At 38.4% G+C, this 16,169-nt stretch overlaps 1 protein-coding gene across 1 annotated transcript; it reads left to right on the top strand.

Moving 5' to 3' along the window:
* Window positions 1-3,324: 3,324 nt before the first annotated feature.
* Window positions 3,325-13,222, top strand: LOC132603369 (protein WHAT'S THIS FACTOR 1 homolog, chloroplastic). The gene is made up of 3 exons (XM_060316398.1): window positions 3,325-3,479; window positions 5,108-6,745; window positions 12,834-13,222. The coding sequence occupies exon 2, from the start codon at window positions 5,368-5,370 to the stop codon at window positions 6,706-6,708; it is 1,341 nt and encodes a 446-aa protein (XP_060172381.1). The 5' UTR covers window positions 3,325-3,479; window positions 5,108-5,367; the 3' UTR covers window positions 6,709-6,745; window positions 12,834-13,222.
* The last annotated feature ends 2,947 nt before the right edge of the window (window positions 13,223-16,169 follow it).

The raw sequence follows: 16,169 nt of genomic DNA on the forward strand, positions 1-16,169 counted from the left end.
AGAGCCAGAAAATACTTTTCAGAAGCTAAAATAGTAGCTTTTTCCCAAAAGCACTTTTAAGAAAACATTTTTGAGAAAATACACTTAGGAACCGTTTGGACATGATTTGAAATCATGATATGAAATTAGTGATTTGAAATCATGATGATTGAAGTTGAAGTTTTGTTTGGACATGCAATTTGGATTTCTTTAGTTGTATCTTTTCTCATAGAGATAAAAATCCCACAAGTTGTGAAAACCATCAAAAAAATTTCAATTCTTATATAATCTTATCAAATTAGCAAATTATAGTTCATGACAAAATTAATACGCTACTAGAAGAATCTTTTTATAAAAAATACAACACCAATTGATCAAACTTTAGTTCAATAAAAAGGAAAATTGAACATGAGTTGTAGTGTAATTAGTCTTCAATATAATCCTCCCACATGACTGGTAAAAGTAACTTTGTTATAAATATATTATCAACTTGCAAATCTTTTAATATTTGATATAAATAGTTAGTAAACATGGTTAGTAAATATGTCTACTAACTTAATGGATATATATATATATATATATTTACAAAATATAAACTTATAGACTCTTGCTAACTTGTGCTTTAGTATTGATTCTCTGTTTGTCTTAGATTAACCTTTCACTAGCGTGTATTTGCTTTACTGGCTTTGGTGAGGGATGCTAGACTAGGGTCATGTTCTCGGTTGGGGACGGGGGCTAGGGTTGGGGGGGCTAAGGGGGCTGAGGGAGCTTCTAGGTTGAGAGTAGGGTCTTGGAATATTGGGACGTTATCGGGAAAGTCCATAAAGTTAGTTAAGATTCTTAAGAAGAGGAGGATTAATATTGCTTGCGTCTAAGAGACTAAATGGGTAGGACCTAAAGCTAAGGATGTGGTCGAGTACAAGCTTTGGTTCTCGGGTAAGTCGAGGTATAGGAATGGGGTAGGGATCTTAGTAGATAGTGAGCTTAGAGATCAGGTGGTAGAGGTTAGGAGGATCAATGACAGGATGATGGCAATTAAGTTGGTCGTTGGAGGGTTCACCTTGAACATTATTAGGGCTTACGCGCCGCAAGCGGGTTTGGACGAGGAGGAAAAAAGGCGCTTTTGGGAGGACTTGGACGAAGCGGTGGTAAGTATACTGCCTACTGAGAAGTTATTCATAGGAGGAGATTTCAATGGGCATATTGGGTCTGTTTCGATGGGCTATGACGAGGTACATGGAGGATTTGGCTTCGGGGACAGGAATGGTGGAGGAGTCTCACTCCTGGATTTCGCAAAGGCTTTTGGATTGGTGGTAGCCAACTCGAGTTTTCCGAAGAAGGAGGAGAACTTGGTAACCTTCCGTAGCTCGGTGGCTGCGACGCAGATAGACTTTTTGCTCCTTAGAAAAGATGATAAAGGCCTCTGTAAGGACTGCAAGGTCATCCCAAGTGAGGTTAAGGGAGCGGTTCGTAGGATGCGTATGGAGGTAGAGTATAATGATTCCCTTGTACAAGAACAAGGGCGACATTCAAAGCTGCAGCAACTATAGAGGTATCAAGCTGCTAAGTCACACTATGAAAGTATGGGAAATGGTGGTGGAAATGAGGGTGAGGAGAGGTGTGTCTATTTCAGAGAACCAGCTTGGATTCATGCCGGGGCGCTCGACTATAGAAGCCATTCATATTATAAGGAGATTGGTAGAGCAGTATAGGGAGCGGAAGAGGGACTTGCACATGGTATTCATTGACCTAGAAAAAGCCTACGACAAAGTGCCAAGAGAGGTTCTATAGAGATGCTTGGAGGCTAAAGGTGTACCGGTGGTGTACATTAGAGCGATAAAGGACATGTATGATGGAGCTAAGACCAGGGTAAGGACGGTAGGAGGAGACTCGGAGCACTTCCCTGTTCTGATGGGGTTGCATCAGGGATCAGCTCTTAGCCCGTTTCTATTCGCCTTGGTGATGGATGAATTGACGCGACAGATACAAGGTGAGGTGCCTTGGTGTATGTTGTTCGCGGATGACATAGTCCTGATTGACGAGACTCGCAGCGGAGTTAACGATAAGCTGGAGGGCTGGAGACAGACGTTGGAGTCTAAAAGATTTAAATTGAGTAGGACCAAGACAGAATACTTGGAGTGCGGGTTCAGTGGCGTACCGCATGAGGCTGACGAGGAAGTGAGGCTTGGTACCTAGGCCATTCAAAAGAAAGGAAGTTTCAAGTATCTTGGGTCTATTATATAGAGAGATGGGGATATCGACAAAGATGTTTCAGATCGTATTGGTGTAGGGTGGGTGAAATGGAGGCTCACCTCCGGAATGCTGTGTGACAAGAAAGTGCCACTAAAACTTAAAGGCAAGTTCTACAAAGTGGTGGTTAGACCGACTGTATTGCATGAGGCGGAGTGTTGGCCAGTCAAGAACTTTCATGTTCAGAAGATGAAAGTCGCGGAAATGCGAATGCTGCGATGGATGTGCGGGCACACTAGGAGGGATAGAATTAGGATTGAAGATATTCGGGACAAGGTGGGAGTGGCATCTGTGGAGGACAAGATGCGGGAAGCGAGGCTGAGATGGTTTGGGCATGTGAAGAGGAGAGGCACAGAGGCTCCTGTGCGGAGGTGTTAGAGGTTGGCTATGGACGGTTTCAGGAGAGGTAGAGGGAGGCCAAAAAAGTATTGGGGAGAGGTGTTAGACAGGATATAGCACAGTTTCAGCTTACCGAGGACATGACCTTAGATAGGAGGTTGTGGAGGACTCAGATTAGGATAGAAGGCTAGGCTGCTTATCCTTTCACCATAATAGTTGTAGTTTTGCTCATTCGTTTATTGCCATTTGATTTCTGCCTTTGATTTCTACTTATATTTGTTGGGCCTTTGTACTCTGATTATATTATTTATCTATGGTAGTTAATGCTCCTTTCTACCATGACTTCCTCGCTTTTGTTGTTCCTCGTTTTCATATTGTTTTTGATATACTTGACCCTATCTGGCCTTTTGTCTTGTTTTCCTCTCTTGAGCCGAAGGTCTTTCAGAAATAGCCGTCCTACCTTTCAAGGTGGTGGTTAGGTCTGCGTAAACTCTACCCTCCCCAGACCCCACATGGTGGGATTCTACTGGGCTTGTTGTTGTTGTAAACTTATGGGTCAAGTTTTACATTTAAAAAATTTGGAATCGTGATATGAAGTTGAAGTTGAAATTTTGTGCAAATTGCATAAACAAACGCTTATTTGAAATCACGATATGCATATCCATATGCCTGCTTAGAAATACTTTTAAAAAGTTTGGTCAAATAGTAATTACTGCTAAAACAAATACCTAATTAAGTTGATTAGTCAAACACTAAAATATGTTTTTGCAAAAAGAGAAAATACACGGAAATTGGCCTTACCAATTCCTCGCTATAAAACCTTTCTCTACTTGTCTCTCATTTTCCCATTTTTCAAGTTTAGTCGACTCTAGAATTCAAGACATTTCAGTTGCCGCTCATCCCAATCACCGGTATGGCCACTTTTCTGTTACTCTTTGGTTGCCTTCTATGTGCTTCACTTACAGCTAGTAATATTTTGTTTCCTCATCTTCCCTGCATGAATAATTAAACAAAGTGTTGGTTTGGCTTTGTGCTAACTAATCTTTTATACCCAACCTTTCGATGTATTAATTGAAGTCTTCAGCATTCACATCGATTTGGCATTTTCCATAGAAGGGTGTGTTCGGTATGAAAGGAAAATATTTTCTTGGAAAATGGGTATGTTTCTTACTTATTTTCTTGTTTTTGGTACGTAAGCAAAAGATATTACCCTATAAGCATTTGTATATAATCTATGGGAGGTGGGAGTGTGGGTGGTGGAGATGGGGCGAGGGACAGAGCCAGGTAGGGTTAGGGAGTTCGTCCGAGAAAGTTACACTGTTTATACCTGGTTAAAATTATATTTTATGTATATATAGTAGATATTGAACCCCTTTGGTTTCTTCGTGTGTTTACTTCTTCATATTTTGAACCCCTTAGTGAAAATTCTGGCTCCGCCACTTGGGGGGCTATGGCCTCTGGGGGTGGGGGCGAAGATGAGTTGTGTTGGTCACTTGTGGAACTTGTTTTTCACATTTTCCTCATTTTTAAGGAACTTATTTTTCTAGTAAAAATGTGTTTCAAAAATTCTTACCAACCGAACATGGGAAAATTGGAAAACATTTCCGTACCGAAGACACCCTAAATCTAACTTCACAAACTCTTTTGTTCTTTCGTTTAGTTTTCATAAGGAGTCACACTAGTTTGTACTCAAGATATCTCTTTTACTTCTTTAATGGTTCAACTTTTGAACTGTTGCAAGATATTGACATCTAGTAGCTTACAGTCATTTTTGTTGTGTTGATAGGGTTTATCAGAGTTTTAAATTTCAACCTCACCTGTTGTGTTTGTTGGTGTGAAGAAGGCATTGATGAGCTTCAATTTCATGTGTTTTGCGTCCTGTAGTCTTCATAACTTGAACCAATTGCACTTCTACATTATTTCATGATATGTCTTCTTTTCTTTTTGATGTCTCCCTTTTAACAGAGTTAAACATCCGTTTACCACTTGCATCTACAACGTGTTGTGCACGCTAAGTCCACTTGACATCCAATACTTATTATCAACAAGGATAAAGTTATTTTTTCCGTAGTTTTCTCATCTAGGTCAATATAAAATCTTAAAAGAGTGATTTTTATAATGACAACATAGCAAATAGCACTGAAGTCTAAGTTGCGTGGACTCTTCACTTTCAATGCCGCACCCTTGTCAGATTTTCCAAAGATGCACTACTTTTGGAGAATCTGACACGCACCTGTTGACATTTTTGAAGAGTTTCGAGAAACATAGATTAAAGTATACTGCATGAGCTACAAATGTTTTTCTATAATGATGGTACGTTAACTTCATCAAAAAAAAAAAAAAAAAATGATGGTACGTTACCTCAATGAATAATCTGTTCTTGGTGTCATCTTATGGCAATATGATCGGCTTGCAACAGTTACTTATGTGATCGTCGGTAATTGTTCCTCACTTGCTTAATCAATATTATGTCATCTCGGGCACTAGAGCAATACGTAGCGTGGGTCTTAACAGAATTCTTTTTTGATATTCCCTCAAGGTACTTTGCCTGAGAACTCACTTAGGTCAATTTGGTTTCATTGGGGAGGCCTATCTTCACAAGTCATAGGCTGCTGCAATGGATTAAACTTGCCATGTCACATCGTGCTGTCTCTGGCCATTTTCCGTTTGTGGCAAAGCATTGATCAGAGAAGCGAGTACATCCATCATTCAGTGCTCTGATTAGTATTTGGACTAACAGCTGCAATACCTTCTTCGGTCTTCTGGGAGAATCCCCTCTGGTTATTGTGGTTTGACACAATGCTCAACCTGATTGGTAGATGTCGATGTTTTTCTGCTGAACTACATTCATCAATTGCGTTCTTGTCCATAGATTCTTCAGCAATCTTGCGATGGCACCGATCAATGACTACCAGTAAAAGAGTCCAAGACAGAAGCAAGAAGAAGCGCGTGCATGACCTTGAAATAGTTACAGAGAAGCACAAAATACTCTCCAAGGTCCTATTAATATTTGAAGTTCTCAAACAGGAGCCTCAACAAGTCATATCGATTAGGGAACTTGATCACTATAGAAGGCAAATAAACCTCCCCAAACCCCATAAAATCTCAGCCTTTCTACGGAAGTCCCCCAAGCTTTTTGAAATGTACAAGGATGATAGAGGGATTTTGTGGTGTGGTATGACAAAGGAGGCTGAAGATTTAGTCCAAGAAGAGGAGGCTATTATTAAACAGCACAGTGATAAAGCTGCAGAGCTTGTGACTAGGATGCTGATGATGTCTATAGACAAGCGCCTTGCCTTAGATAAGATTGTTCATTTCAGAAGAGATTTGGGTTTGCCAATGGATTTTAGGAACCATTGGGTACGAAGGTTTCCTAATCATTTTAGAGTTGTTCAGCCATTTAAGCCTTATGATGAAAGTGAATACCTAGAACTTGTGAATTGGAAATCGAGTTGGGCTATGACAGAGTTAGAAAGACAGGCGCTGGGGGTTATGCATGCCCCAGATGATCACGTAGCTGGTCCTCTTTCCTTGTCTTTCCCCATGAAATTCCCACCTGATTATAAACAAGTGTTGTCCAGATATAAGGGGAAGATAGAAGATTTTCAGAAGCGGGAATACTTGTCACCTTATGCAGATGCCATGGAATTAAAGGCTGGAACACTGGAGTTCAATAAGAGGGCAGTTGCAGTGATGCACGAGCTGCTGAGTTTTACAATTGGGAAGAGGTTGGTGACAGATTACTTGACACATTTTAGGAAGGAGTTTGTAATGCCTCAGAAGCTGATGAGGCTGTTGCTTAAACATTTTGGAATCTTTTATGTTTCAGAAAGGGGTAAGAGGTTTCATGTATTTCTCAACAGTGCTTATGAAGGTTCTGAGTTGATCGAGAAACACCCTCTGATTGTTTGGAGGGAAAAGGTTCTAAGCTTTGTTGGTTACAGAAAGAAGAAGGAAAGAATGGATACTCTTAAAGATTTTCAGGAATTTGAGGATGATGATTTGTTTGAGAATGAGTCAGAAGATGAAAGTGTTCAAGTGGAAAATGACAAGCAAACTATGTGTAGTTTGGAGGGAGATTTTCTGGAAACTGAATCCGAGATGGAGATAGACGAAGTTTGTAGTGCATACAGGGAATGAGAAGTTAGCAATGCATACTAGCATGAAGAATCTTGAGGTCAGGAATCTTCTTTCATTGCATACTTAGTCACAATTTGATCCTAATTGACTTGTATTTATCTGCACATTCACTGGTTGCATAGCTTGTTAAATGCTTTAGTTTCTTTTGAGCCGAAGGTCTATCGGAAACAGTCTTTCTAGCTTACAAAGGTAGGGGTAAGGTCTGCGTACATCCTACCCTCCCCAGACCTTACTTCTGGGATTACACTGGGTATGTTGTTGTTGGGTGAGGGGACCAGGAACTATCATTTGTATGAAAACTTAAAACAGCAAGTTGGAGCCAAAAGTGTCCAAGTAAATGCATTGTTACCTTTCTCAAACAAAAAAAGTTCCAGATATAGTTACAAAGGAAAGAATCAATCACATAATGAGATATAATAATGTCTCTTGAGCTGAAAAACAGTAGCTATTTTATTTGAAATACTGTATCCCCGACAACCGAGGGTCTATCAGAAAAAACCTTTCTACTCCACAAGGTAGGGGTAAGGTCGGTGTTCGTCCTACCCTCCCCCAACCCCACCCGTGGGATTAAACTGGGTATGTTGTTCTTGTTGTTGTACTGTATCCCGGACGTGAATTTTGGCAGGCTAGGGAATTCCTGAGTATATTTGCAGATATGGTGGAAGCTTGTTGTTTAGTTATACTGATCATCTACTTTATCTTTCTGTTACAAGAAGTCCACCAATTTCACATTTCTTCTGAACATTGTGAGTCCTTGGTGCTTTCATAACAGTCAAGTGTCTACTTGAAATTTGGTCGTCTTTACACGAACTCATAGCCAGGCAAACATTAAAAGCTCGTTTCTGGACTTTAGTCTATTTTAATTTCTTCTTTGCAAATACCACATTTTAAACTACTTCATTACTTGAAAATAATTGAAGTAATTACAATGACAAGAACAACTACACTCCAATGTTAAGACTAATTGAGTTTGGATATAAATCCTTTGTATCCATTCCGCTCTATATGGGTCCATTTCATTCAAATACTCGATAAACTTGTCAGTTTGGGTTCTATAAAACTAGAGGTCTGCTAACTCTCACACTTATCCCCATGTTGATATACAAATATGTTACCTAATAAAAAGATTTTGACAATTCTAATGTAAGTATACCAACGATGAAGCCGTTATGCGTCTTTTTACTCAATTGTCTTGTGTTCTTAGTTAAATACGCATGGATTCCAAGAGATTATAGGTCTCTTAATACAATAATCACCATTGATGTGATTCAAGGGGTATTTTGTCCTATTTTAAGCATGCACTTGAATTAAGTACGTTAGGATTCATCAATCGTTATTTATTTTTAGTTATTCGTTAAAAACGAAATTAGAAAAGCCTCCAGGGGCACTACTAGATTTCTGATGCCAAAGCATAAACAAATTAAGCGATGTCTAATAATAGTGTAAAATCAACATTGGCCAATATATTCTTTACGTTTAGACATATATACCCTATGTCAGATGAAAAATATAATTTTGATAATATGCTAATGTAACAGAATGGATATGTCTTCTTCACCTAGGATAAGGAGGTAAGATTTTTTTTTCCTTTGATAAGAAGGTTAATACGATAAGGAGGGAAGATCTTACCCTATAATTACATATCTGTTATTAATATGCGGTAGTGGTTAGGCAATATAACGTACAAATATTCCTAACTGCTGCCACACCCAAGACGTCTTTTAAGAACATAACGGTCTCCACTACTCCGATTGACCATGTTAAGTCTCCGATTGATTCAGATAATTTTGTGCTAGAAATGAATTTTACAGAGGAAAAAAATTCATTGTGAGTTGAGCAACCTAATGCAAGGAGCACTTAATAAAAGACGGAACCTACTCCCCCTCTGACCTCTGTCTCTTAAGCGATCCTGGCCTGATTGTCTTGGCAATCCCAACAGTTTCTCACCCTACTGCTGCCTGCTGGGGATCTTAACCCACTCTAGCTCTTGCATTCCCCTTTCCATGTAATCCTACCCCTCAGGTTTTCATTGTATTTTTTTTTGGTCAACCAACTACTTCACAGAGTAATGTTGCTTGTATATTCCTTTAAATGATGAAGGTGTCTGTCTTGATTCATTTTCTAGCTCCTCTGGGTTAAGTCTTTTGAACGATCCACAGTAGTAGAGATTTGATGTGCCCTTGTTAAGTTTAATTTAAAAGTTCTTTTCTTTTTGTGGATGGAATTGATTCTATGCATGAACCGTTTATAATTTACTTATGATGATTTCAATCTTCTTTTATTTTGCAAAATCTGGTTTATTCATATGCAGTTTAAGGTATAACATAGATTTTAACACCAAAGAAGAAAGTTTTCTTGCCCCTATTTTGTTTGTTCACCAAGATGACTACCATACTGGTTTCATACAGATGCGCTGAATCTAATAGTTGTAATAGTTGCTCATATTGTCGTGCATTATCCACCGATGACCCTAGAACTGTTTACCCAAGTCTTTCTATAGTCATGGCTAGAGTTTATCTGGTAGCAGATTTCTCACAACAGGATATTTACCAGTTTCAAAAAAAAAAAAAAAAAAAAAAAAAGAAAGTCTCGGAACAGGTTTGATTAGGTGTTCGATTACCTTTGGATCTGGAAAATGTATCATTATTGCACTCCAGGGTGTAGCCTAGTGTTCATAAGGAATAGAGAACCCCATTATTTTAAACAAAAAATGCATGTCTACTGCAGCCAATTGAATATGAGCTGATTTCAAAGTATTGTTATTGAATCATGTGAACTGCTTCTTCTAAAAGTTTAAACTATTTTTTTTAATTGAATCCCACTAAGCAGTGTGCTTAGTGGCGAATTTTATAAATATCAAAGTTACAAATAATATGTCATTTACAAAATGGAGAAGGGTAAATCATGTAAAAGTAGAAGAACCTAGTATCTACTTTAAGCCTAATAAAGTGCCAGTGTGAAGAGTCTGTTGGATTCATGGAAGCACCAAAGGATGGGTAAATCTCAAATGTTAGTTTGGAGAACAAGACTGAATATTTGGAGTGTAAGTTCAGTGGCGTGACACATACGGCTGATGTGGAAGTAAGGCTTGACTCACATGTCATCCAAAAGAAAGGAAGTTTCAAGTATCTTGAGTCTAATATTCAAGGTAAAGAGACATTGGGTAAAGAGGGAGCCAAAAAGGATCTTGTGTATAATCCTATGGAGAAATTGACGATGATGTCACACATCGTATTGGTGCAGGGTGGATAAAATGGAGGCTAACATTCGGAGTCATGTGTGATAAGAAGATGCCACCAAAACTTAAAGGAAAGTTCTACAGAGTGGTGGTTAGACCAACTATGTTGTATGGTGCAGAGTGTTGGCCAGTAAAGAACTCTCACGTTCAGAAGATGAAAGTTGCGGAAATGAGGATGTTGCGGTGGATGTGTGGGCATACTAGGAGAGATAGGATTCGAAATGTAGATATTCGGGACAAGGTGGTAGTGGCCTCGATGGAGGACAAGATGCGGAAAGCAAGCCTTAGATGGTTCGGGCATGTGAAAAGGAGATGCACGGATGCCCCCAGTGCGGGGGTGTGAGAGTTGGCTATGGATGGCTTCAGGAGAGGTAGGGGTGGGCCGAAGAAGTATTGGGGAGAAGTGATTAGGCATATGGTGTAGTTACAGCTTACCGAGGACATGACTTTAGATAGGAGGTTATGGAGGACGCGGATTAGGGAGAAGGTTAGTAGATAGTAGAGCGTGTCTCGTGTGTCCTGCCATACTAGTAGGCGTAGTATTACCTTTGTAGTTTCTTGTCCTTCGATTTCTTGTTACTATATGCTATCTCTGGTACTTCGATTATCGTATTAGTTTGCTGCAATTAATGTTACTTTTCTGCATAGTGCTTATCTATACTATTTTACCATGGCTTCTTTACTTTCTTCAATCCTTGTCTAAGCTTTTTTTCATGCCTTATCTTGAGCTGAGGGTCTTTCGGAAATAGCCTCCCTACCTCCCGAGTTAGGGGTAAGGTCTTTTCAGAACCCAGTTGTGGGATTACACTGGATATGTTGTTGTAGTTTGGAGAACAGTTCCTCTTTGTGTGTTCTAGACAATATGGTTGGGAAGGAACAGGATTTTCTTTGAAGAAAAAAGGCAGCACGTGTCCAGGATTAAAATTAGATGCTTATTAAATTTGTATTTTCGGTTTAAAAGACAAGTTATGGAAAATATGGAGCAATATATGGATTTCCTAGAGGAGATAGGAGGTTTGTAGCTGTCCTGTTATGGCAGGGGCTGTTTCTGTTGTATTTCTATACCATCTTGGTACCTTTAAATAAAATTTACCTTATCAAAAAAAAAAAAAAGTGCCTAAAGAAGACCTAATACAAAGATTGACTAGCACGAGTAGTCTACTGGAATTAACAATCAGCAAGCTTGAACCAACATATCCAGTTGCCATGGCTAGAAACCACATAAAAGCCATCCTCAAGTCTCTCAGCAGACCATAGTTTCAATGCCAAAATGAGTATCCTTCCTCAATGAACAACTGGATCATCTTCCTCCAAGCTAAGTTCTCATTGCCATATTTATTCTTGATCAACTATACCTTGACAATATTGATAGTTCCTCTTTGCTTAATGATCCATAAAACTTCAGTCTTTCTTGCCTAAATATTGAATGGAATAGCAGCAACCACATGCAATCAACAGCTCCAGGAGCAGCTGACCCTAGCCTGCTCAATGATAGAAGCCCCGAGTCCTCAAGGCAGATTGGCCAGAAGTTGTTACCGAGTCTCCTCAAGTTGTTTGCGCTAAGCGTCTCCTCTTCCTAGTTTTAATTCGAATTGGGGGCTGAATTTTGTCTTGATTGAGAATTGTTCTGCCCCTAACAGGAAGATCATGAAAGGATGGAAATGAGACTTCACCTGCAAAATCAAAAGCTACGTTAGAGATAAAATCTCTGAGCGTGTTGCCTTCTCTCAATGTGCACAAAGGTCACATGACAATGATCTTTCAGCTGCAATATAGCGGTTGACCTCTGTGACAACACTCCATGGAACCTCCCAAATCCCATCGAATATCTTCTTCATCACCAAAGATTCAGTCTCCAATATAACAAGCTGTATATGATTCCTTATGGGGTAAAAAACAAGCTGTATATGATTGATAAAACAGTAATTCACAGCCTCTTTAATAGTAACAGCTTCAGCCACCATATTGGCTGTCTCCTGAATTTCCGTTGCCTTTGCAAATACCATATCCCTATCACTATTACGAATGCAAAAGCCAGCTGGATTGTCCTAGGATTGCCTTGACTTGCCCCATCTGTATTACATATAAATCATTCCCAAGCAGGCAGTAACCAACTGATGCGTTTGCATACAGTAGTAGGCCTATAATCTTCAAAGAAATGCACCATTTCTGGCCAGTGAGAAGGTATATCTGGAATCCAAGAGTGCTTGGTTCTAGCGTAGTAAAGGTGGTTGTTAATCTCATGGATCATCCTCTTACAAGACACTGTTCCATCTTAATTCCTAGTGTTCCTTATATCCCACAAAATGATTGAGGGGGCAGCTTGAAATAATGATTTCAATTTGGCACCACATGGAGAATTCCAACACAATCTGACTGCCTGATGTATCTGTATTAAATTTCCAATAATACCAGCTGGAAGCTGCTAAACAAAAATATTTTCCACTCTAGAAGCAACAGGGCTAGTAAGAAATAATGTGTCATTGTTTCTTGATGAGGATCTGTGCAACATCAACACCTAGATGGAATTAAATAGACCATTCGAGCAATCACATTATCAGTAGGCTGTTGCAAGCTACTATTTTTTGATTGCTTTCTTTACATATATAAAATAAACCAATAGGACCATCCTATTGGTATATTAAATTAAAAAAAATATTCATCAGTAGGCAATTTGAAATATATTTATATATTTTTATGTCTCCAATATGCCCATCATGTCAAGGCTGATGCCTCTTTTCCCCCTCTGGACCTATAACTTGAAATATTTTGTTATTGCGTGATGGTGAGGCTTAAGCCCAAGATCTCTAATTTCTCTAGTATCATGTAAAATTGTGTGGATTATCTCATCCTAAAGCTAAGCTACACTTCTATTTATGTTTTTTAGGTCTTCAAGATGTTTTCATCATGGACATGATGAAGCTGAGTGTTGTGGAGTTATAAAGGCGGCTCATATGGAATCACAACTCCAGGAGAACACAAGCTGATCGATAAATCTTTGACAAGATGAAATAGACGGCACAGTGGAGTCAGTGCAGTTGCAGAGGCGCGAATAAGGAAATGAATGCAGCACAATCTCTAATTTTAGTTGTAGAGGAGCAATCGACCATGCAAATATCCCCAATGCAACCTACACGTCCTATTTGCCAATATGTGAAGTTCTTCTGTCAACATGGATTATTTGCAGAAGTACGGACTCAAGAGCATGTATATAATGAAACGGATAATAATTTTGCCAATGTTTAAGTTCCTAATACAGATAGCCAAGGTGCAATACTTGATTTTCTTAGAGTTTTTTTTTTCTGGTTAAATGATGGATAAAGAGGATCAAGACTTCAGTGCCCGTTCAAATATAACGTGCACGAGTCTGATCTTTTTAAGAGCTATGCAGCCCTCTAATCGCTCCTTTACTAGACAGCAATAGGGGTTGGACTTGACCTTAGACAAAAGGAGATCTTTTTTAACACAAGGATGATTTTCCTGAAAAACTTTTATGATACCAATTATTTGGTCTTTTTTTTGGTACATAATTATGTGGTCAATTACATGCCTATGTAGCCGATTGTCAAATGAAAAAGGAAAGCGTGAAGTTGTGTGCTCGTGTTCTATTCCCACCAATCCCAAATTGTACATACTTCTATTTTCCTCAACGAGAGTAAAACTCTCCTTTTCTAGTCTATTCCTACAGTTGGTAGGTTGAATAAAAATATACAAGTATAAAAGTTAACAAATAATTGTTCACGTACATTGAAGAATTAACTACAAAAGAATAGAAACGAAGGAACTGAAGTTGATACTGTGGTACATGCTATCTCCTATTTAAACTAAGATCTTGGAAGAACCAATAAGCTTGAGTGGCACTTTCTTTATTGAATGTAGCACTTGAAGTACTGCTCATAGCAGCTGGGCTACCATCACCACACTCTTCTCCTCTTTCTAACTTGGCTGACGTAGAAAAACTCATCTCCTGTTCTTTATGATGCATGTGGCTTTTCAACCTCTTTGTACCATTGCTAGGTCCAATACTTAGTGTTAGCTCCACATCTGTTTCCTCATCACATTTATGAATATTTCTCATCTTGCTACTTTTCTCATGCTCAAAACTAGCACAATTAATATTACTAGTTGAAGTTCCTTGATCAGCTGGCATTTCAATATTCAATCCTCCAATTGGTGTTAATATTTTTGAGTTGTCACCTGAGCAACTACCACTTCTTTCCCTTTGTTGATCATTTGTTAAACCATAAAGATTAATATTGTGAAACCCTATTTCTCTTCTAGGCTGTTGCCAAGTAGGCAAGGTTTGAGGGGTGTTGTTGATCATAGACTTGTGTGATAATCTTGGATCCTCTATGTTTGACTTCTCATTCTTCAGCTCCAGCATCAGTTTCCTTTGAAGATTGTATACTCTGTGAAGCTCTTTTACCTGTTGTTTTTGTCGGAGTTTAAGTTTTACGCATTGATGGTGTAAAATATAATCACAAAATCATGCTATTTAAAAGACAATTGCCAGTATCTTCCTATAATAAACATTAAATGGTAACCTAAAAAGATATAACATGCTATAACCAGTTGAATTACAGTGATGGTGTAAACATTCTCTATACTCTTTGTATATATAATATAAATCCATTTGTTTCTACTTGGGTCAACATTATTCGGAGAAAGAGGACTTTCCTCCTCTTCTTTTTTCCTGTAGATCCATGCGCAGTTAAATTAATTATAAAAATGTGAAATTAAATAGGGTGTCATTGACTAGGAAAATTGTGAACTATGTGATTTTGATCTGTGACAAATGTGACTGGAGGACAATACAATACTCCAACCACCTTTTATCTCCTTAATCTTAGGGATACAAACTGGCCAAATTAATTAGCAGGTGGTCTTTATTAATGAACGATTATAAAAAGAAGTGCGTCAATTTGAATAAATACTCCATTTATTTAATTTTTATTTGGTACAATTTCCTTATTAGTCCGTTTCAAAGAATGAAACTTTTCTATACTTTCTGATGAGAAACTTTTATTAACAATACAAATATTATGCATGTTTGATCTCAAGCTTCAAAAGTTTTATAGCCACAAAAATGTTATGACTTGTTTAACTTCACAAATCTAAAATTCTTTCATCTTTTTTTTTCCTTAAACGTCTGAGGCAAATTAAGTTATATCAAATAAAATGAAACATAGGGAGTATAATTTTTCCATCTCGCTTATTTCTAGGGTAACTGATCCGAATAGCTATTGGATCATTAATCGCTCAAATTCCGCAAACTACTTACCTTGATAAGACAAAACCTTTGAAAGAAATTATTTTGAATAATTACTCCAAAACTACGAAGTGTTATTAGTGTCTCTAGGTGTTGCACTAATAACATAGATCATACAGCAATTTCTGCTGGAATCCCCTTAGTTATATACTCCCTCCTCCATTCCCTTTTACTTGTTTAATTTGTATTTTGTACTTCCTCAAGAAAATATTAACTAAGTATTCATTTTCTAAGTTATATTTAATAATAGTACTTTAGAAATCTAAATTTGACAATAAGTACTCCAATTAATTTGAGAAATGGTTACTTAGAATGTGTTTGGTATGTTTTCCAATTTTCTCATGTTTGGTTAGTCAAAATGTTTTGGAAAACATTTTCTCTTGGAAAACAAGTTTCTTGGAAATGAAGAAAATGACTTCCTTAATGGAAGTAGGGAAAATAAATTCAACAAGTAACATTGTAAGTACATTGTCTCCTCCCCACCCACGCAACACCCCTAACCCCTGCCCCTCGACCTTCTCACATCCCGCCACCCCCATTCCCCACCCCATACACCACCCCCCCCCCCCACACCACCCAAACTACACCCCACCCCACCCCTACACCCCCACTACCCCTACCTCACCACCCCCGACTAGCTTCCTCCCCACCCCTATGGCCACCTACCCCCCAACCCCTACTCTAACCTCCTACCACCACCCCTAATCTCTCTAACTTTGCAAAACTAGGCACTTTATGAAAGTAATAACTTTCAAAAATAGCACCTTTACAGAAGTAATCACTTTACAAAAGTAGCCGCTTTTTAAAAATATTCCTTGCGAAAAGTAGCTACTTTTCAGAAATAGTGGTTTTGCAAAAGTAGTCACTTAAGAAAATAGTCACTTTGTAAAAGTAGTAACTTTTAGAAAATAACCACTTTGTGAAAGTAGATACTTTTTAAAAATAGTCATTTTT

This window comes from Lycium barbarum, chromosome 7 (genome assembly GCF_019175385.1).
Source record: "Lycium barbarum isolate Lr01 chromosome 7, ASM1917538v2, whole genome shotgun sequence".
Lineage (NCBI taxonomy): Eukaryota > Viridiplantae > Streptophyta > Magnoliopsida > Solanales > Solanaceae > Lycium > Lycium barbarum.